The 20915-nt window shown below is 41.6% G+C and overlaps 2 protein-coding genes across 2 annotated transcripts in view; both read right to left on the bottom strand.

Moving 5' to 3' along the window:
* Positions 1-20915, bottom strand: part of LOC137988351 (substance-K receptor-like) — a 138932-nt gene that overhangs the window by 29608 nt on the left and 88409 nt on the right. The gene's annotated exons all lie outside the window — the stretch shown is intronic.
* On the bottom strand, positions 8580-16665 carry LOC137988346 (uncharacterized). Its single transcript, XM_068834373.1, has 5 exons — positions 16266-16665; positions 15107-15200; positions 12874-13012; positions 11940-12110; positions 8580-10498 (listed from the first exon to the last, which is right to left on the bottom strand). The coding sequence occupies exons 1-5, from the start codon at positions 16346-16348 to the stop codon at positions 10431-10433; spliced, it is 555 nt and encodes a 184-aa protein (XP_068690474.1). The 5' UTR covers positions 16349-16665; the 3' UTR covers positions 8580-10430.

Genomic DNA, 20915 nt, shown 5'->3' with positions numbered 1-20915 from the left:
TCTGCTGGAAGATCTGCCATCACTTGCTGCATAGCAGGCGCGTTACGCTTACGGCAACTCACACACTTATTCAACACCTGGCGAACCAGCGATCTAGCTCTCAATATCCAATAACACTGACGTACCGCAGACAACACATGCTCTCGACCAGAATGTCCCAGGATATGATGGTAGTAACGAACTATCAACGTGGACACCGGGTGACTCTTCGGGAGGACCACAGGGTGAGCCACTTCAAATGCAATGGGTGAGCGATGAATTCTTCCGCCAACACGAATGACATCATTAACCAAGATTGGGCTTAGATTGGCTAGTTTGCTATTACTCTTTACTTGTCCACCCCCTTTAAGAGCCACATACTCTTCATGAAAGCATTCTCGCTGGACAACGCGCACAACTTCTCTGCTTGCCGACTGTAGTTGCGAAAGAGTCGGGGTCATTAAAGGTACGGCGTTATGGGTTTCCCTCCGACACCGATTGATAAAGCGCAGCACCCAAGACATCACTCGCAATAAATGGGGCCAGGATGAAAGACGATGCAAAAGGAGATCAACTTGCCACGTGTTTGCGCTTAACAGGACGTTTGAAGACTTTCGAAGTTCCTTGTCATCATCTTGTACTTCTCTCACAGACACTGATGGCCATGTATGTTCTGGTTGCCAGAGAAATTCCGGGCCTGTCCACCACCGACAATCTGATTGGAAATACTCAGCACTGACACCACGTGAGCCTTCATCAGCTGGATTCATAACACCGGGAATGTGATGCCACTGTTCAGGAGAGGTTGTTTCATGAATCTCAGACACACGATTCGCGACAAAGGTTTGAAATCGACGCGTTTCATTCTTGATGTATTGTAAGGATGTCATGGAGTCAGACCAGAAGTACGTTTCATGGACTTGGAAGTCAAGTTCTTTCAGGATTGTCTGGCTCATACGAGCTCCCAACACTGCGGCCTGTAGCTCAAGCCGAGGGATTGTCCACTCCCTTATGGGTGCATTTCGGGTTTTCCCCATAACAAAGGAACAATGGATCATTTCACGCTCATCAACAAATCTTAAGTAGGACACAGCGGCATAGCCATGCTGGGAGGCATCAGCAAAGGTGTGTAGTTGGACCGTCAAACGTGTTCCAAGAGTCTGGGTCTTGTAACACCTTGGAATCTCGATTGTGATGACTTGCGGTAACTGCTCAAACCACCTTCGCCACTGCGTGAGGTACGGTTCTGGGATTTCTTGGTCCCATGGGAGCTTCTTTCTCCAGAGATCTTGCAACAGGATCTTGGCTGAGAACACGAAGGGAGAGAGGAACCCCAATGGATCAAATAGAGAGCTCACCGTTGAAAGTACTCCCCGCTTGGTAGACGGCTTACACATTGCTATGGTTTTGAACTTGAAAGTATCGGATTGCGCATCCCAGTACACACCCAATGCTCTTTCCGTTGGTAACTGATCCAGATCTAGGTCCAGATTGGGACTTACTCTCAACTCGGATGGAATTGATTGTAACACTTCACGACTGTTACTCGCAAACTTTGTGAGACGAAAGCCTCCTTCCTTCAATAACTTGACTAGGTCTGATGCGAGATGAATGGCTTTATCAGGCGTCGGAACCGATTTTAACACATCATCAACATAAAAGTTTCTATGAACTGCCTTGATCACTTCAGGGCAATAGGTCTCTCCATTGTCTGGTGCTGTCAGGTTCAAAGCTTTATTTGCACAACAGGGTGATGACTTGGCCCCAAAGATGTGGACCAGCATCTTGTAATCCTCGGGTGGATTGTCTACACTTCCAGGCCACCACAAGAATCTCAGGGAGTCCGTGTCACGTGGCGTCACATAAGTCTGGTAAAACATACTCTCGATGTCGGCAGAAAAGGCAATCTCGTCTTCTCGAAACCGGACTAACACGCCTGTTAAGTCATTTGTCAGAGTGGGCCCTCGCACAAGTTGCTCATTCAAAGAAGTACCACCAAATCTTGCGGCTGCGTCAAATACCACTCTCACTTTGCCAGGCTTGTTTGGATTCGTTACTGGGTGGTGGGGAAGGTACCAAGTGGTGTCGCTGATGGTGCCTACTTCATCCTGGGTGAGTTTCCTTGCACAACCCTTGGCCTCCCGCAGTCTTCAATCACAGCTCTGTACTTCAGTTCCAGTTCTTGATCACGACCGAAGCGTTTCTGTAAATGCTGCAATCTTGTTTCAGCGAGTACTCGGTTGTAGGGTAGCACAGGGTTATCATCCTTCCACAAGAGATCCATCTGGTAATGCCCGTCTCGTTTGCAGACTGAGTCATTGATCCGCTTTAGTGCTCGTTGATCTTCGACCGACATGGGCTTAGTTACATTCTTGGCAGTGCCATACGACTCAACTTTCCAAAACTCTTCCAATTTGTCATTTAGGGAAACATCTTGTCCACTGATAAGATTAATTTGAACACAACCAGAGGCTTGCACAATTGGCGAACCACCAAGAATGCTCCATCCAATACACGACTTAATAGCAACTGGCTCATTACGTTTGCCTCTTCGAACCTCAAGTGGTATGAAAACCTCTTGGAGGTTGGTGCCAATCAACACAGAAATCTTCTTTCTTCCCACATCCGGAAAACACACATGGTGTAAATGTGGCCATTGCGCCACTGACCTTATGACTCTGGTATGCTTTAGAGGAATTGTTAAGTCCTTGACCGCCCAAGCTGATTTCACGTCAATCACGTTTTCATTCTGGCTATCAACCGAGCCAATCTTGAAATCTACTTTCATTCCTACTTCTTCAGCATCAACACTGTGCACTGTCGTCAGTGAAAGTTTACTGGGTGATCCCTTTATGTTTAATAACTCCACAAGGGACGGGTCAATCATCGTGATGTCGGAGCCCGAGTCTATTAGACCATAAGTTGTAATTTGACAGCCAGTACTGTTCATCACCTTGACTGGAATGACTTGCAGCAACACCTCACAGGGCCCAACTGACGCTGACGTGGAGCAAGTTGACGTGGTGCCTTGGTCTGGCACCAAGTTCTGGTTGACAACCTCTCGATGCTGAGAGAGGGCTCCTTGATTTGCATTTCCGCGAGTGTCAGTGAAATGCAGTAACGTGTGATGGGTCTTGCCGCAGCCCTGCACCCGGCATCGATTACGAGATCCGCAATTCCTAGCTGTATGTTCTGTTGAGTTAATACAGTTAAAGCAAATCTTTCCTTTCTTCACAAACTCAGCTCTCTCTCGAGGGGACTTGGCTCTAAACGCCTCACAGCGGTACAGCCGATGGGGCTCATGGCACATTACGCAGGATTCCTGCTTTGCTGTCATGGTCACATAAGTGGATGCCTTTGTGGTCACTGACTTACTCTTTGAAGGCTTGACTCTGGTAGGCGCAGCTTCGTTCAATCCAACACTAAAGAAGGGATGGTTCAAGACATAAGCTCTTTCCTTGAGGAAATCCACAACATCCCTGAAACTTGGCATCAGTTGTCCTTTACGCTCAAGACTCTTCAGATGCTCAGCACATTTGGCATGCATCCACCTGGGTAACCGTGTAATGACTTTCTCAAGATTATCTGCGTTCATTTCACTAAGGTATCCCATGGACTATAGGGTATCGTAGGTAACTTGGGCTGTATCAGCATAGCGTTGTAAACTGTCCTTGTCACTGGCTTGTATAGCAGGCCCCTTGGTAAGGGATTCAATACATGCCCTCACTACTTGGAATGGCTGCCCAAATCGATCCTCTAACGTTTTAAGAGCCTTTGACAGACCACCTGGCATTGGCTCATATCTTTGCACTGCAAGTAGGGCTGGTCCCTCTAAAAACTGTAACAGACGAGTCATTTTAACTGAATCATCAAGTGGTCTTGTTTCCACCAGTTGTTTGAATCTTTGTCGAAAGGCTGGATACCGCTCAAGAGAACCATCAAATTTCTGAACTTGCACAGGTGGAAGGTCATGTGATACACTCATCCTCTCCATTGAGGACATAATAGCAACAAGGCTTTCATTGCTCACAGAACCCATGACACTTGAAGGGGCTGGGCGAGTGTAAGTGGCTGGCTGGGGTACTGGATCGAGGGTTGTGGTTGACACAGCGAGAGGGGTCAACTGTTGCAGCTTAGGTATATTAGGACTTGGAACCTTTTCTGACTGTACATTTACAGCTGGCTCGGTTAACTCCTTGGATGTCACATGTGGGACTCTGAAGCGGATTTTGGCAATGGGAGGAGTAGAGCTTGTTGTCAGGGGATTTTCTGTAGCAGGTGTTGATGTCAAAGGAGGGTTTCCCCTTGGACCCATATCAAGATTGCTACTAGTAGTAGTCACGGATGGTAAAGTAACACTTGGCACTTCCGGGAGTTGGATTTCGATGCCCTTAAAGTTCATGTCATGCTTGTGGGGCCACTTAGCACCTTTGTTGCAACTGGGTAAATCAGAGACCTCCTGTTCTACTAGAAATGCTTCTAACTTGGCTAATTCCGCTTGATTCTTTGCAGCAGCGACCTCGCTTTCGGCTTCTAATTTGGTTAATTCTAATCTATGTTGTAATTCCATTTCAGTGCGCTTTATCTCCATCTCAACCCTTTTCACCTCAAGTTCAACTGCCCTTCTACTACTTTCTTCAGCTTGCTGCTGGATTAATGCTGCTTTCACTGCTTGGATCTTAGCCCTTTGAGCTTTAGAACTTGATACACTTAATTTTGATGTTTGACTTGAAAAGGAATGAACGGAATTTGTTGGGGAGATTTTCTTTGATACCTTCACATCTTCAGACACCTGAACATTGTAAAAGGAAGCAGCACTAATGGCAAACTGTTCACTTTTACTCTTTGGTATTTCTCACACGAATCATCAAGCAAATCAGCGTATTTATCACAACAAACACAGTACTGTTCCCACGCCTTATTTAGTTGGAATTGTTCAGCTCGTACCTTCACAACGTTGCTGAAGTCGTTCAGATTTTCGTCTATTTCATTGCACAATCTTGTTATTGTCGACAAATGTCCTCTGCGAGACCTTTCCAGTTTTTCCAATCGTTCGTAAAGTATTCCTTCCTGAGTCATCACGCAATGCGAAGCGGTATTTCAGCTTTGATCGGCGATCGATGAATCAAGTTAAAGTTTCCACACAATTTTTCACCACGGAGACAACCACAAGTCCCACCAAAAAGCACAGGTAATAAAATCCAAATGGTTTTTACAAAACTGATGTTCGGGGAATAAGTGCACGCTCGAAGCTATCTTGAACACAACAGTCGATTTATTGACACACCTAATTTTCACAGCACTTGCAATTGTTTTTTCTCATCTGGTATAACAAGCGACAAGAAGACGCCGTAAAAACCTACAAATAAACTGCGAATTACACTCTGAATTAAACAACTGACGGGAAGCGAGTTTTTACTCACCATTTGATGAGAACACTGTCACTACAGTAAGCACAAATCGATTCGCAGTTGGAAGTTTGTCAGGCAAAATCACGATCAGGTTCACAAAACAAAAATCAGCTCCCGCCGCATGCCGGTATATCGTTGCGATTGGCATGGACTAATAAATAGGGAAACTATTGTTGAGGAATAGCCTCAACATACACTGTACCTTCGTGCAAAAACCTTGTGTGAAAAACAATGAATCACAGCACAAGTAATTATGACTAAGGAAAATATACACGTTGCAGGATAATCCAGCTCCATCAACATTATTTCTTAAAATGTGTAAAGTATACAAGCTTACATACTATTTTTTTGTGCGTTGTGTTTCCATATTTTCCCCTGCGTGATATTTTTATTGAAAACGTCTTATTTTCTCACTGATAACGCCTTGTATTTTTGCTCCAAAAAATGATAACAGATAACGCTAGTTGGCTTGGGGTATTCTGCAAAGTAATAAAATTGCTTTGTACTGTTTCGTGGTAGGCATTTAGTGTTACCCTCAGCGAAGCTACGGTTAGGAAATTGGCAATTCGAAACCTTCGCAAAGGGATATGGAGTATGGATCACATCCATTCTCTCCTGATAATGGAGGATGATCTGGATGAGGAGGGTATAGACACAGTTGGCGAAGACACGGAAACAACACCTGTAGGAGGCACCATAGCAACGGCAGTGTTACCACACCCAGCTGAGGTTGATCTTGGCCCGTCAGGGTGTGCCCAGCTTGTTGGGTGGTGTGTATGCTCCAGGTGCAGGCCAATGCCACAAGCACTTGAAAATAAGTGCCGTCAGTTGAGAACTTGCACAACAACATCAGCACTTTTTGTTAAATTATGTCTTGGTCTTGATGTCTTAGAACTTTGCATTCGTAATATGGGAGACATCAGGAATGATCGGGAAGATAACAGAACAAGGGCCTTCCAAAAAGCAGCTTATACCCAGTTGTGGAAAAAAACTAATAATTGATTCTAGCTCTAAAATTCCCAAACCAGAGCTTTTTTTTGTCCCTTTGTTTCAGATTATGGTAAGCTGTAAGTGCCTCTCGAATATTGTCGAGAGCACAGGAAGAACGGACATGGGTCTATAGTTATTTAGTTCGCTTTTGCTACCCCCTTTATGCAGTGGAGTAACTTTCGCTTCCTTCCACACCGTCGGAAACAAGCCACTGGAGATGCATGTATTAATTAGCCTTGTGAGCGATGTCGGGTGCGATGGCGGGAGCAGCAATCTTTAGGAGACGAGCAATCACACTATCAACCCCTGTCGCTTTGCCTGATGGAATGACTTCGATCAGCTGTCCAGTTTGTCGTACGGTGATGTCAGGAAAGACAAGCTTTGAATCAGAGTTCCTGCGTTTTTCAACAAAAGCTATCACAGACGATGGATCAAAATTGCTGATATTTTTATCAACAAGTCCCTCAGCAAGACCAGTAAAGTGCTGATTAAATGCCTCGGCAACGAGGGCTGGGTCCCGTATCTGCTCGGAATCATCATCAAGAAGAAATGTCACACCGGTAGAGTTTTTTTTTTTCGGTGAGATCTCTGAGAGTAGACCATAATTTCTTCGGTTCACCATGGTTTTTTCGAAAGGAATCATAGAAAAAGTTCTTTTTGGCAGTTCGTATAGCCGTTGTCAATTCGCTTTTTACTCGTCTCAGTGCTGACCAATTAAGCAGGTCGTTGGAGCGTTTAGCCTTTTTAAGTAAATGGTCACGCGACCTCATCAACTCATTCGCTCCTAAAACATTTATGTTCAAGAGGAACATGCGCATTGATAATCTAGTTGAATATAGAATACCAAGAATAAACTATGTCCTCCACATCGTTAAACATAAAGGCAGCGTCCCAAGGGGCCTCCTCCAGGTCCTCAATGAACTTTGCGTGATCAAGATTCTTAAAGTCACGATAACAGAAGCTTTTGTGTTGCTGTCCTTTGTTAGGGGAACAATGTTTATACAAACGCACCGCCAAAACTGGTTGGTGATCTGAAATGCAAATGTTTGGACATCGAATGTTCACAATTCGTTCTGGTCTATTGCCCCAAATATGATTCAAGCTTACGAAGCGATGTCTGTTAAATCTTCGTATTCGACGATAGTCCAAATTAAAGTCCCTTTGTTCAGAAGCGACGCCCGTTCAATATTCTCGGTAAGCTGGCGATCATAGTCGGCTTTCGCATCTGGATATCGATTAACACCCGCCATAAGCAATGGTCTTTTACATAGGCAAATATCCGTTTCGTAAACGGTCGTTGCCATTTGGACGATCGTCAAAAATGGCAACGATCGTTTGCGAAATGGATATTAGCGTCTACATAGCTCAGATGGATTCCTCTTCAAACTGGCTTGTCACAAAAATAGGTCCGCAATGCGTACAAACATATCATTCCACGAAAACAAAAGTCAACCGAGTCATAGTTAATAGACGGAACTGGTTTTGAAGCTCGGCAGACATCAAAGGAACAAACAAAGATGCCAAGATTTATGATGGAAAGTCCATGACCGTGCACAATCTTTTGTTTTGCGCTCAGACACTATGCATGAATTACGTAACCAACACGTTTCTATTGGTTAGTTCCTCAGTACGGAGTAAACAACTATTGTGTTTTGTGCACGGTCAAGGACAAAAAAGAGAACAAAAACATACAACAAAGAAATTTCTCCGGTTTCATAACCATTCCCCTCGATTAACTATGACTGAACTAAGAAAAAAAACATTTACGAAGTTAGGACAAATGAACCTATAAAAATCAGAGCGCGCGCAAACAAATCAATTCTCACGTGTGCGTAAGGGCTGATTTACATGTCGCATGTGACAAGCACACAACAGGCCTAAGACATGACTTACGATTGTCACAGCGTTTTAAAACATGTTTTAAAATGCTACGACATTTTTTCTGACGTACACAACAATGGTAAATCATGTCGTGGGCTTGTCGTAAACCGTTGTCGCATGCGACAAAACTCGTACCGTGTAAATCGGCCCTAAGATATGCATCTGCGCTGACATCTCGCTTCTAGGCGGTTTTCATTGAGGAGTCCGTACACATTATCATTCTTGGCGCTACTTTATTCAGAGATCTTCTCTGTGCGTCTTTGCTTTGTTACTTCGTTCTGAAGAGGGGAAATGCAACAGTCGAGAACTCGGGGGAAAGGTAAAAATTTATTTTTGTGTATTCTTCAACAAAAGCAAGGTTTCACTTCAAGCTGGATTATGTTTAAACTGTAGTCATTTCGTCCTTTTTTTCTATTCATTGCCCTGTAAAGTACATCGCGACGCAAACTTAGTTGATGTGGTAAACTGACCAGTGTAGAGGAAATTGAAAGCTGACGTTTAAAGTGTTAGCCCTCCGTCTTCGCTCTAACGCTCGAAGCGTGAGCTTTCAAATTTGTCTACGGTGGCCGATTTACCCTTTCAACCCAGTTGATAAACCCATTTTTGCCTTTCACTTCCCCACCGACGCAGCACCACAGCTTTTTTAGAAACAAAACCCCTTTATCCGCAATGAAACTCGACCGAACTGGAATTCAAGTTTCGTTTGTTTCACCGCTTTAGTTTGCGGAGTGAGATTATAGATCTGCTCGTATACAGTGCATGCACGAGCTGAACTAAAATGACCTAAAATCTTTTGGAGGACGGCACAAGCGTGAGAAAAAGAGTTTCTGATTGGCTATCGATGCAAAAACAGACTATTCTTGCATTCTTGCATAACGCACGTGTACACGTGCGATTGTTTTTTTCCATTCAAGACTTCAAAAATATATTAATAATTCATGACGAAACAGCCTATCAGATCACCAAAATAAGGTCACGTGCAGGTGCTTTTAAAACCGCGATCAAACATTCCTCATTAGAATTCTTTATATAAAGCATGCTATTAAGTCTCAGCTTGTTTTTCTTGTATGCTAATATTCTTCTCTCACAATTTGAACCTGTTCGGACTCCAGAAGGACACGCTTTTTGTGGAATGTTTTTGAAGCCGTTCAATAAACTCGCAGGTCGTGTTTTATCTGGTCTGAAACAACTCGGCGTCGCCTCGTGGTTTAATTATAGGAAAGATATCTGTTTAGAAACATTGCATTTGTTATTCAAATTTGTCAACCACAGGAACAAAAGACTCTTTTTTTTCGACAGCCAATGAAGCTCTGGTTGGTACATTAATGATAATAGGTGACGTCAACGATATCTTCCCTATAGGTTAGAGACTGCTGTGAGTGTTTGTTTAGAAATACACGCGCGTGCTTACCATACAATGAACGAGGATTTTCGAATACCAGGCCTCAGTTGTTCAAAACTGGTGATAACGCTATCCACCGGATAAATCACTATCCATTGGATAGCGCAATTGGTTTAGCTATGACTTATCCACAGGATAGTGATTTAACCGCCAGATAGCGCTATCCATCGTTTGAACAACTCGGGCCAGTAGTATTGAAATTTCGATTTCATTGTACGGTAAGCAAGTGCGTGTACTTCTAAACAAAACACTCACTAGTCTCTAATCCATAAATAAAACACTACTGCTCGTTTATTAAACAATACTTACATGGTGTTCTAGTGAACGTAACGTTATAACACACCTGCACAGGAGCGCTTAGGGCGGTTTCAATTGAGTGTCGAAACTAATTAGCGAATTGCATTGGTTTTGCATCACTTCACTCAGTGATTGGTTCAAAGTTCTCGCACCACTTTTTCAAACAATCAGAAGTGAAACCAAAACCAATCGTACCTCGCGCGTGCACATTTTCCCGCGCTTTGTGTCGGCTACTTGTAATTACTTCGAGTTTTGATTGGTTTACTGGACTGTCTCCCTCTTTCTTGATTGGCCGAAGTAATTACTTTGGTTTGGTTTTACGACACTCGATTGAAACTCCATCTAAGAGGATTTAAATTCCTAAATCCTAATTTAGTTCTTCGTGCGGACGTTGCTGTCGCAGTATTCTTAAGTCTCTGATGTATTTGAACCACTGGTAACATTGTTCTGTAAATTCTTCAGTATTCAAGTCAGTTTCTCGGAGCATTTCCTAATCCATGAAAAGTGCCCTTAGAGCCAAAGGTGTACTTAGAGCACACTGCAACAAAAGAACGGAAAAAATAAATAAGACTTCTGAATATCTTTGAAAGGGCAGAGATGAGTATTTCAAGATACAATACAATACGCTTATTGTTCTTCCAAAGAGGGCTTTTCAGAGCCAGTTTAAAATAAATGCAATAAAAACTAGCAACAAGAAAAAATTAAAATGCGAACATATCTTATCATAAATAAAGAAATTTCCTGTTTCCGGTTTTCACAAGTAGTGAGCGCTTGTTGAAAGATATTGATGGACTTCAGCTCTGTTACGCTCATGAGGAAGGAGTTCTCTCATCTGGATATTTTTGAATCCGCAACGTTTTCTCTGCGGATTCAAAAATTTTCAGGCCCGCACGTATCCTCCCGGGTTCAAATCGAATTTGCCAGTACCCACGTATCCGGATTCGTTCTAGTACCCGGGACTCCTCTGTTACTATTGTCAACAGAGCATGCGCCATCAAGCGCGCGACAGCTCATGATATGATGACGTCAATTACCGGAAGTAACATTTCACTTCCTTATCAACGCGCGAAAAATCCGTCTGTGGGCCCTTAAGTTAACGACAAGAGAAGCATTTCATTCAGCAGCCATGTTGAATATTTACGCGGTAAAGACTGGATCTGAGTTTGAACGTTATCGGATTTGAAAGTATCTGGATTCAACCACCCACACGGATTCAAAACTTTCCACTCTGGAGAGTGGATTCAAAAAGTTGCGGATTCGCATGCCGCAAAGAAAACGTTGCGGATTCAAAATTATCCGGATACGCGAAGACGGGGCCTTAATGTGGTATGACCTACTGGAAGCCTGTTGAGCAAGTCAAGTTCTACCGTTTCGACCAGGATTAATGAGGGTCCACAGCTTTGTGTGCTGTGACTATGTACTTTCGACCTTACACGTATATAATATTTACCCTGCGAATTTCATGGAATGATTTCATTTGAGACTGAGCCATAACCGACTCTTATTACCTGTTCGACACAATGTCGCGTTTCAGATTGGTCAATGACAAATGCATAATTAATAAATTGATTGCATGTTGCCGTGCGTCTGTTCAGCAACAGATCAGAGATGACGTCAAAATGTGGTAAGGTTTGGTAATAAAGAATTAATAGTTTTAATGATGATGCTAGCTTTGCGTCTGTTCTAATCGATCGTAGGTGAGAACCAATCAAAATGCGTGCATCATTGAGCTTGTTGTATAAATAGGTTATAGATCAAGTGCGATTCGGAAGTATCTACGGAAACAGCGATGAAGTAATTTTGTTGAGAATGTAATGAATAAAAAATCATATGAACTTTCTAGTGCATTTCCTGATTTATGATCACTCGTGACGTTTTGCAAAATTTTCAGCACTTTTAAAACATCACTCGCGCACATAAATAGCGAAATGTGCTCGCGTTCATACGATTTCCTGTACAATTAAAAATGGAATTCTTACGTGGAATTTTCGTGACCATCGGGTCTCGTTCAAGCCAGAACTTGAATCCTCCTTTAGCACGCTGATTGTAAACAGACGGACGTCTTTGAGCTTGAGGTCTTTGCGCATTTGCTTCTTGAAGAGAAGCGTTATCCTCTACTGGTTTTCCATGATAGTACATTGTGTACGACTCTGCGAACAGAATAAAATCACTTGAAGTACTATTTAATAGACGAGCAGGAGGGTTTATCGGGTTTAAGACCACGAGGTGAAGCCGATTGGTTTTACACCCGGTAAACACGACATACTAGTTTCTTGAACGGCTTCAAAACATTCCACAAAAAGCGTGCCCCTCTGGTGTCCAGACAACAGTGCAAAACGTGAGGGGAAGGTATTAGCAAACAAGAAAACAAGTCCGGCCTTCACATAAGAATTATAATGAGGAGTGTTTTATCGGGTTTAAAGCTTTTGTCGATGTCTTCAGACTGTTAGACTCATAAATTATTAATGAGCTTTTAATTTAGTTTACTCTCAAGAGTTTCAAATGCAACTTCTTCACGGTAAAGCACCCGAACTACTGTTCGGGAGGTCATAGCTTCGACTCCTGTAAAGCAGCACTCGTTGGGCAGCAATTCAGTTGTTGTAGTTGCTTTTAGAAGTCCCGTTCAGATGTGGGTGATCACGTGGCATCGAAGTTAATTCCACAAGTTGCGCCCACTGAAATTAGATGGAATTGCATTCTGATATGTTCAAAAATTTCAAAGTAATCTGGTTTTTGACACATGAAAAATGGGTTGAAAAATCATTGAAAGGCTATTCAATGGTCGTCACAAAACGCGCTCTCATTTTTGCAGCTCCATCATCTCAGGTTATTCAGACCATTATTCTATTTAGACTTAATGTCGGACAACAGTTCGATCGGAGCAACTTGAGGTACACTTTATTTCAAACTCACTTTTTAATAGCTCCTCTCTTTGTTTTCTGTGGTCATATTTGTGAAACGCACTGGAGAGACCTGGAGTGTTCATGGGATGGGTATGTTTCAAATGAGCTGGTTGTACATCACGTGCTATGCTCTGTACAAACGCAATGTGCTGTAACGTAAAAGGAAATATACAACTGAACATCATAGTAGACCTAAGAAGCAAGTAGAGAAAAAAGGTATACACCGAATACAGGTGTGAAACAAGATCGGAGAGCTGCTTCTAGTTCTCATGCTAAGAAGCAAGTATCGTCACCACCTGACCAGCTGGCACTGTACCACCGTACTTTTGTGCGAGAGATCGCGGGTTCCAATCCAGTGTTTGTAATCTCATCTACAAATGGTTAAATTTTTGAAGGTGTTCTCTGATACTGACTACATCCCGTGTATCCCGTCTTGCAAATTATTTGCGATGCTATTCAGTATGAGCTGTCGACTTAGAAAGAATCTGCTAAATGGACTAATCACGGATCTATAGGACCACGCGAATATCGACTTTATAAATCACCGACAGCTCCGACAGTTGGCGAGGTCAAGCTGGGGAAAGCTGAAACCAATGAGCTTAACCCTTTTAAAATGACAAACTCGAGCCGCGCGCTGGGTCTAAAAATTGATTTTAAAGAAGTCCTTAGAGCTCACAAATACAGCACCTATTTATTTCCTCTTTATTTACGGCCGAGAACGGCTCAAGCACTTGGTAATCAAATCGAGCGGGACAGCATCTCCTGAAGTCAAAATGGCAGTATTTTCCTTAAGTGGCTGACGTTCCATTATTTCCGCTATGTTGAATGAGACAAACAATCTCCCCTGAGTTTGTTTGGTTCGTCGTCCCGGAAGCATTTATACATTTTGCTGTTTGTAAACCATTTATACTGCCCGTTCAATCGGCCAATAATAAGTTTCGTCATGTTTGAGCTAAACTATGAAGAGTGGTAAACATCGCCTTTTCTCTCCAATCAAAGGAACCTCCGATTTTTTAATGCTAAACAGCAAGACAACTGAAGTCAAGACATCAAGAAAACAAGGCGCCGTATTGGCTCCTAATGAGTGCAGATATTTGAAGTTCAAAAGCTCAGCAGATAAGCTAATAAAGTTCACCACTCTAAGAGTTGTCTTTGCAAATTTCTTCGGTTTTCCAATTTCCGCTTGTTTGTTTTTTCTGTATACCTCTTTGAATTCACAATATTTTAAAGTCAGACGACTTAACCTGAACTGATAAAGCACTCATGTTTATTTTAAGCAAATAAAGAAAACGTCTAGGTTTAAAATAATCGTTCTTTCTGTATCTTATACTGCGGCATCAAAATGCTGAAAGGTTTTTCCGGCATAAGGTTGGTGAAAGAAAGGAACCAACCCCGGTGGGGGGGGGGAGGAACTGCCATATATGGGCTATGTAGGTATGTGCCGCCGTGAAGGGTATGACTTTCAACCAGTTTACATAGGGTATATAAATCAGAGCGTTTGGGTCTAGAATAGGGTATCATTTTTCACGAAAATGACCAGTTGGTTGAAGATTTTATCTAGACTAAGGAAACCAGGAATTGCTACTCAAAAATATGAAAAACTGAAATCGGCAAGCTTAAATTTTCACGACTCAGCCTCAACAGCGTTGACAGATGACTATCATAAACCGCTACTGGATATTATTAACTGTCAAAAATCGGGATTCAGACGGAAATCGGTGGTATTAATACTGGTTTAAAATTAAACAATTTATTGTCTTGATAATGCGTACGTAAGTGCTTGGCATTGCTGGACATGTATAAATAAATCATTTTTTAAGAAAGAAGTGGTTGTGGTATAAGTTTTTGTTTTGGCTTTGCTTTAGACTGTGCTAGTGACCTCAGTTTCTGGAAAACAGCTACTCTAGGATAGGAGTGATTTCGGGAGTTTACTCTAGTATAGGGTAGCAAAATCCAGCTGAAACTAGCTCTGATATAGGCTAAGGGTTCCAGGGTCCCAGCGGTACATCCCCACCCAGAAATTCCTAAAGAACCCCCTCTTCCCCCCCCCCCCCCCCCGGGGGAACCAACTTACATGACTCATGCTTTTAGCCACTGTAAAACAATGTACGTTCTGTAAAAGTTCGCGTTTTGTGTACGGAGAGGACCATATATCAGTCGCATGTAATGGTTGAACCTAAAAATTCGCCTGCACTGGTATTTATACCATGCACGTGCGAGGTGACGGTGTGCAAGAAACTCACTTTTCCTTTAAGTTTCGCCCAGTGATCAGTATCTAGATGGGACACAAGTTTCAAACAGGGGACTTCTTGTCTAGACCAGTGTGACAAATCCTTCCTGAAAAAAAGAGGGCCACATATAGCTATAACTTCAAATTTCGTGCATTTATATCAGTTGTTTTTATCCCTGTGTCATTGTTAAAGGGGAGACTGAAGGATATCGTTGAGAAAGCACAAATTGGTCGTAAGACTTGTTAGGAAAATGAGACCCAAATGATATGGTAGTGCTTTTGCGAAATTGTATTTTCTTCGGTGGTAGAGAAACTAAACTTCATTGTTTTTTCCGAGTGTGGGTTCTTTTTTCATTAAAACTCTGTGCAGCATATCCACATTCAAAACAGGAAAGTTTAATTTGAGGCGCGTTCGTTTGACCCTATATTCCGGAATAGGAATACATGGAATAGAAGTTAGAAATCCTTCGTTTGTACGGAGATTCATTTAAAAGTTGTCACTGAAACACCTGCGAAAATGAATAGGCCAGACATACCGTTTTAAATCATCACTCCATGTATTCTATTTTCCGGAATACTATAGGGTCAATAGAACGCACCCCTAATTTGTCCGTCTGGAGCAACATAAGATTCAAAATAAACTGATCATTAAAAGTGTGTGATTTCTTCTATCTCTAATTCGTGCTATCTTTTCCTGAAAAAATTGGCAAGATTTTTTGTACAGATCTTTCTTCGTTACAGTCGTAGAGCCGGTTGCTCGTGGCCTGGTTAGCGCTAACCGTTGGTTAAGAGGAATAAAAACCTATAGGTTTCCATGGTATTTAAAGCTGGTTAGCGCTAACCATGCTTCGAACAACCCGGGCCTGATGTATAGCAAAGTTCTGCATGCTCTTTGAGTTAAACGATAATGTGGATCGGGAATAAACGCTTCATCTTGGAAGAATGAATGAATTTTAGAACGCGATACGTCGGAAAGAAGGCTTGGCGAAACTCTAAGAAATAATCATGCGAGAATTCACGTCAGGTCAGGAACTGGTCGTCACAACAATGTGCAATTTTGTGCATGAAAAGTTTCTTTCAGACGGAGTTTCCTACCTTCGATTTGACTACAAACAAAAGGTTGCTTGATTTATGCAACATAAGAATACAACACCGAAAATAAACATCCTTACTTGTGTTCGCGGATTTTCGAAAAGTCCTTCACTCCTGGTTTTTGCTGCAAAATCGCTGGAAGACGTATAGTAGCGGCGGCCATGATTTAAGATAACAAACTCATCTCCCGTTTAACAGCAAACACTTTGTATCTAAGAGACCTGTGAATGATTCAATTCATATTTTATAAGCGCTGTCTGGAAACAGCTGCTCTCTCGGGGAATAAACAATCGCCGAGGGATATCAGAAGATTATAACTTAATACAGGCTTTCTGTTAAAACAACAGTTCTTCTAAGTCTTGTCACTCAAGTTTAGAATGCGTATAATGCTAGTATAGAATGTGTATAAAATTCTTAATTAACTCCTTGTTTACTTTCCTCGCACCCAAATTCACTCTTTTTTTTATAAGAACCTTCAGGCTGAGGTTAACGAAAATTTAAAGATCGTACCAAGAACAAACCTATTCTGAGAGTCAGTGAAGAACGCCTTTATTTCGTTATTTTATTTTATTTTATTTATTTATTATTATTTTTTTTTTTTGTGGTTTGTTTTTGTGAGTAGTATGAAAAAAGGCAAAAGAAAAGTAAAGCTGTTACTAACAGTAGTCTATAAACAGGACAATTAACTCAAGTGCTAAGGGACGTTTTTCAGCATTTTAATGTCAAAACAATGTGGTTTTCTTTGTGGATGATGCACTGCTGAAAGACTCAGCTTCTCAGTCGAACTTAGTATACATACAACTTGAACAACGTGTTAATGTGACGTTTTCAGGTTCAAGTCGCAAAGAAATAAGAACGTTTAGCGATTAGACGTCACAGTCACTGAACAAAGAGTCGTCAATTAGAGTTCGTGGATTGCCGTCCAGCTAAGGCCGGAGTTGACCTTTTGCACGTAAAATAGTCCTTACAAAAGCTTTTAAAACACGTCAACTCAAATGATAAAAATTCATAGTGTCACTGTCATGGACCGAGTAAAAGCCCAAAGACCAGGGGATTGCGTGACACTGCTAGACGTCATTTTGTGTTGGTAAGAAACGCGTGTTGCATTTTTAAAGACGACTGGTGCAAGATGAAGTACTTGAAGCAGAGTTTTTCAGTTGACTTCTCGCGCTTCATATGCTATGATGAAAAATTAAATAAGACAGATTTCTGTAAACGAAACTACTTTGAGAATGGTAATTATTTCTCTAAAGAGGATTTGTTATTAGAGAAAAGAGCAAAAATTTCTTTCTTCACTTTAATTAGCAACAGATAAATGTCATAATCTTTGGTCAATAACCGAACAATCAAGGGGAATGGGTTCGATACCGGTTCGGTTATGGATCAAAGTGTGATCACTTTTCCCGTCTTTCAAGACCAATAAAAAATTGAGATTTCAGTCAAAAGGTTCTAAAAACAACACCATGTATTTTGGACGATTTCGAAGAATAAATACGGTGGAAATGCTCGTTGTGATGATAGGCACTTAAAAAACAAATTAACTGGCCAGGCAGGATCAGTTGCCTCTGCCTGCCTCTTTATTTGACAGTAGCTCAACATCTTTCAATAGATTGCGTAGGAGTATATTATGAAAACAAATATTCAAAGGGCGACTTTAAAGTTCATGGTGCTTATGGCGATTTACAAACCAGTTTGATTAACCGCTTTTATTATATGCCTAGCTCCGTGAGCGGACAAGATAAACCAAATCGCGCGCCCGAGCGGGCACATTTTTGGTGTTTTAAGTCATATAATAAATTCTTTATTGACCAAGCTTGTTCGGTCAAGATGGCAGGATATTGGCCTCGTTCATTTTTTGCGTGTTTATGGACCTCGACTTCGTCTCCATATATCCAGCCACCTTGACCTCACCCGTATATACTTGCCACCGATATGCTCAGGTGATGACATGAAAGAACTACTGATTCAGATAACTCAATGAAAAGGAGAATAACTTTAAAGTTAATGAAAGAGAATGACACAAATCTGCTGTTTAAGAGTGCATGGGTTGCCAGTTCGTCATCATCCATTGGAAGAAAACAAGATCGAGGTTTAATGCTCTAGATTATTTGATTACACCAGTAATTACCATGAGTAAGTTGAATGCTGCCGAGAGGTATCAACATGCCATGCGCAACAACGCTGCCCTTGATACTGTGGGCACAATGCAGACATCCAGAAATCCGCGCATCTCAAATGAACACAATTAGTATGGCTGCCTAACCTCAGCAACAATAACACGTCGGATAACGTAAAAACAAAGCTTTTACTTAGTTAGAGGCCACTTTGTTGACAAACACAGAGGTAGGGTTAGGACGGCAGGGCTCGAAATTGCGGCAAATACAGTCGCATTTGCGACTAAATTTTTCCCTTTGCGACTAAACCATCTGGAGAAGTCGCAAATTTGCGACTTGTTGTTACCTTCGCTCTTTCGGAACAAAAGGGTACGCATACGAAACGTCAAGTAAAAGATAATTTCAAAAAATGCGTTTATATCTGATGTTTGTCACCGCAGTTTGTATGTTATTTCTGATAAAACGGAAACAAGTCCAGCCCTTCCTTAGTGTGTGGAATAAACGTTTGCTTAGTGCAACTGCAAGACATGCATGACATGCAGGAAAACGTCCGTCAGAGCAATTTGCAGTTGATTTTTTTGCAGACTATTTAAAGAAGAATTGAGTGAGTTTTATTCAAGAGCGCGTTTTGTTATCTTTAAACTGAACTTATTACTTCAGAACGGGACAGGACATTTACAAAATAATCAACGTGAGAACATGTGAGCTAAAGGGCCACTGCTGGCACGACGTCTGGGTGACCCCTCAAATGGTCTAAATGACCCTCCACTTGAAAGAATTAACTAGAACGCTGCAGTTCAATACCACCCAACTCAGTGTCTTCTATTTTTAAGACATACCAGAGGCAACCCAATTTACGCTCATGGAGCGTCTAGTTTATTCTTACACTTCATGTAACATCATAAATACTCTTGTTTTTCGGTCGTTTTATCGTGATCAAAAACAATAAACAAACTACGGTGATAAATGTATTATAATGCATTTTAATTTGACGTTTGGATGATACAACATACATCTTGAGAAGTGACGGTTGAACAAATTTTTAAAAATTGTGTAGGTGTAAGACTTTGAAAGGGACTAGTAAATAAATATGTTAAACCGTCACTTCTGAAGATGAAACGTCAAGTTAAAATGCATTATAATATGTTTATCACGCACCGGTGGCTCAGTTGGTTGAGCATCGGGATTCCATGCGGGAGGTCGTGAGTTCGACTCCAGCCGGACCAACACTCAGGGTCTTTAAATAACTGAGGAGAAAGTGCTGCCTTTGTAATTACATCCGCAAATGGTTTGACTTTCAAGTCTTCTCGGATAAGGACTAGAAACCGTAGGCCCCGTCTCACAAATATCTTCGGTTTTCATTAGTTCCCTGTGGGACGTTAAAGAACCCACAAGTTCCCGGTGTTGTGGCTGTCCTCTGTGAGTATATGGGTGGGTGGGTATAGCAGGTCCACATCAACTGAATAGCTGCCAATACTTCAACCTGCTCAACCTGCTTTGTTTAGTCCAGTTGTACTTATCCAGTGAAAGCTTTTAAAGGGGCAGTGTCACGTTATGTCAGTCAAACTTCAAAACACTAAAGTATGTCTTTGCATCAATCAAGACCAAAAAAATAATGGTGTAGTTTTGTTGCCAATAACAACTTAAAAGTGCACTGAAACTATGCATTGTTGTTTCCGCCCAAGGATGGAGAGGATAAAAGTGGTTGCAACTTGAAAAAACTGGCCAGTTTTTTCAAGTTTGGAGATAGTGTCCGCGGAAAGTCCCCAAAAATGAAATACGAATAGCTCTTTGTGCAATAAATATATTCCATATCTTGTCAGTGGGTTGTCAGGAATGTTATACGTGTGAGGTAATATAAAGTAAAAATTGAGATGTTTACCCCGTTTAACCCAAAAACAGCAAATTTAGTACGACAGTGCCCCTTTAAGAGCAGTTTAATGTAAATATTAACCTTTAAACAGGCTCTTCATGTGGTTAATCGGTTAACAGCTGGGGCGATTAGAGCCTCAGCTAACTAGCTGTTGACCGAACGCCATTTGCATGAGCAACAATTAACCGACGCACTTTGAGCCCGTGTGCAGGCTACGTAAATATCGCCTACGGTTATACAACAACGAAAAACCACATTTCTCAAACTTTTTCACAATAAAGGTCTTCGGTAACTAATTTTAAGAATATAACGTTCGGTTCATTACGGTAAATATTTTTCCTCAGAAGCGACTTTTCTGCTCTGAGTGCTCATTGAGCAGATAAACTACCCGAAACGTACTGTTTTTTTCGGCTCATCGTCTGAGAAAGAAAATACCTTAAGGTGATTCTCAGAAAAAAAAAAATTGTCGAACGATTTTCTTGAAACTTTCCCTGAATGTTCCCTACTAATCCCTGTTTTGAGAACTACAATAAAAAAGATAAGTCTCCGTGCTTGCTTAAGAAATATAATGGGCCAATCTTACCCCAGTAATGCCTGTGTACTGATACTAAACACGCGCGTTATTTTATCGACTCAGGGTACATTTTGCGGTAGCTGAACAAGAAAGTTTTAAAGTTAATACTTGAAAAGACACCTGATAGGTAGAAAATCCAGAGCATATGGAACACTTTCTTATATAGTTT

Source organism: Montipora foliosa, unplaced genomic scaffold (genome assembly GCF_036669935.1).
Source record: "Montipora foliosa isolate CH-2021 unplaced genomic scaffold, ASM3666993v2 scaffold_414, whole genome shotgun sequence".
Classification (NCBI taxonomy): Eukaryota; Metazoa; Cnidaria; class Anthozoa; order Scleractinia; family Acroporidae; genus Montipora; species Montipora foliosa.
Note: the sequence above shows the minus strand (reverse complement) of the source record. Positions and strands in the feature narration are given on the sequence as shown.

Excerpts from the sequence above, each read along its gene's own strand:
- LOC137988346 (XM_068834373.1), bottom strand. The coding sequence starts at position 16,348 with ATGGCCGCCGCTACTATACGTCTTCCAGCGATTTTGCAGCAAAAACCA. Across the intron at positions 15,201-16,265 it reads TCGAAAATCCGCGAACACAA|GAAGGATTTGTCACACTGGT; the intron begins GTAAGGATGTTT and ends TCTTTTTTTCAG. Across the intron at positions 10,499-11,939 it reads GATGGTCACGAAAATTCCAC|TGTGCTCTAAGTACACCTTT; the intron begins GTAAGAATTCCA and ends CTTTTGTTGCAG.